Source organism: Chaetura pelagica, unplaced genomic scaffold, assembly GCF_000747805.2.
Source record: "Chaetura pelagica isolate M959 unplaced genomic scaffold, ChaPel_1.0 scaffold676, whole genome shotgun sequence".
Lineage (NCBI taxonomy): Eukaryota > Metazoa > Chordata > Aves > Apodiformes > Apodidae > Chaetura > Chaetura pelagica.
Window position 1 is genome coordinate 226,780 of NW_009953724.1, and position 1,444 is coordinate 228,223.

Sequence of the window (1,444 nt, forward strand, 5' to 3'; positions counted from 1 at the left end):
AAAGCAACAGATGGTATCACCGAACTGAGTATTACATTTTGTGGTATTGAATCACAGAATGGTTTGGGTTGGAAGGGACCTTAAAGATCATCCAGCCCCACCCCCTACAAGGGCAGGGGCACCTCCCACCAGCCCAGGTTGCTCCAAGCCCCATCCAACCTGCCCTTCAACACTGCCAGGGATGGAGCAGCCACAGCGTCCCTGGGCAACCTGGGCCAGGGTCTCATCACCCTCACACTGAGGAATTGCTTCCTCATGTCCAGCCTCAATCTCCCCTCTTCCAGTTTTAATCCATCCCCCCTTGTCCTCTCACTACAAGCCCTTGTAAAAAATCCCTCCTGTAGGCCCTTCAGATCTTATTGTGTCATGAATGATGTGATCCACTGCCCAGCATACCTGACTCTTCCCACAGTCCAATGCCCACAGATGTCATTTTTCATGGATAAAATCTGGCACTTGAAATCTCTGACAAGTCTGGGATTGGCAGGGCAATTTGAGAGCACACCCTGTCAGTTTAACAGCAGTTTAAGTACTGCACTTAATGCTAGTCTAAGGGAGAAGAAAGGTCAGAAACCAGTTAAAATTCTGTTTACTTTTTTAAAAGCCAAAAGATGAGCAATAGGTCGATGTACCAGAAGCACCGCATTATTTAAAGAAAAATAACATTTAAAATCACAAAACATGCAGGTCTTAAGAAACCAGACATGATGATGGCAAAAGAGTGTGTTTGTAGCCTTAAAATGGAAGCTCATTCAGCCTCTTACAACTAAAGAAATGCAGGACTGGAAAAAGTTAATTGGTGGATTCTCTTCTTGTACCATCAGAGAACGTGAAAAATCTATTAAAGATAAAACCACCTTCAAGTTTTAAAGGATGTGTAACATACAGCCAGAGCATTGAGCAACAGGTGTGAAGAATGACTGTTCAGTACTTCTACAGAAACTATGAGCACATGAAGGAAGAAGGATGATACTTCATTTGACTGTCTTACCTCTATGAACTTGGCAAGGGTGGCGTTGGTTGGGTTGTGAGTGATCAGGAAACGCATGTTGTCGTAACTAATTTCCACGGGGGCTGGACGGTTCATAATGGCAAACAAATCGTGTCAGGGGCCAAAAAAAAATCAAAAAAATCAATAACCTTGGAAACGTTTCACAGCAGAAAACATTAAAAAGACCACTAAAATGCCTGGGATTGATCAGAGCTTGCTTTGACGTGTTTGTTCCTCAAAGAATTTGCTTCTAGAAAAGCAGGTTTGCTTCAGAATCCACTTGAATTCAACTTCGGCCTCAACGACTGCAGGTGGTTTCCTTCAGACTCCCAAAATTCTGACTGCATGCAAGACTAGGCAGCCTGTTCTACATTTAGGCACTGGTGAGGCAAAAAAGTAAGGGCAGATTTTCCCTCCACTTTGTTTTCTTGATGCTTAATTTTGCTAGAGTCA

The 1,444-nt window shown here is 43.5% G+C and overlaps 1 protein-coding gene across 4 annotated transcripts in view; it reads right to left on the reverse strand.

Moving 5' to 3' along the window:
* The window catches only part of PTP4A2 (protein tyrosine phosphatase type IVA, member 2), a 10,774-nt gene extending 9,565 nt beyond the window's left edge, over positions 1 to 1,209 (reverse strand). For 2 of the 4 annotated variants that reach the window (XM_010000556.1, XM_010000555.1), the window contains exon 1: positions 992 to 1,119. In XM_010000556.1, coding sequence (XP_009998858.1) covers positions 992 to 1,087 — 96 coding nt within the window. In that variant the 5' untranslated portion in view covers positions 1,088 to 1,119. The other 2 variants (XM_010000552.1, XM_010000553.1) reach the window with 2 other exon arrangements.
* Between the last annotated feature and the right edge of the window lie 235 nt (positions 1,210 to 1,444).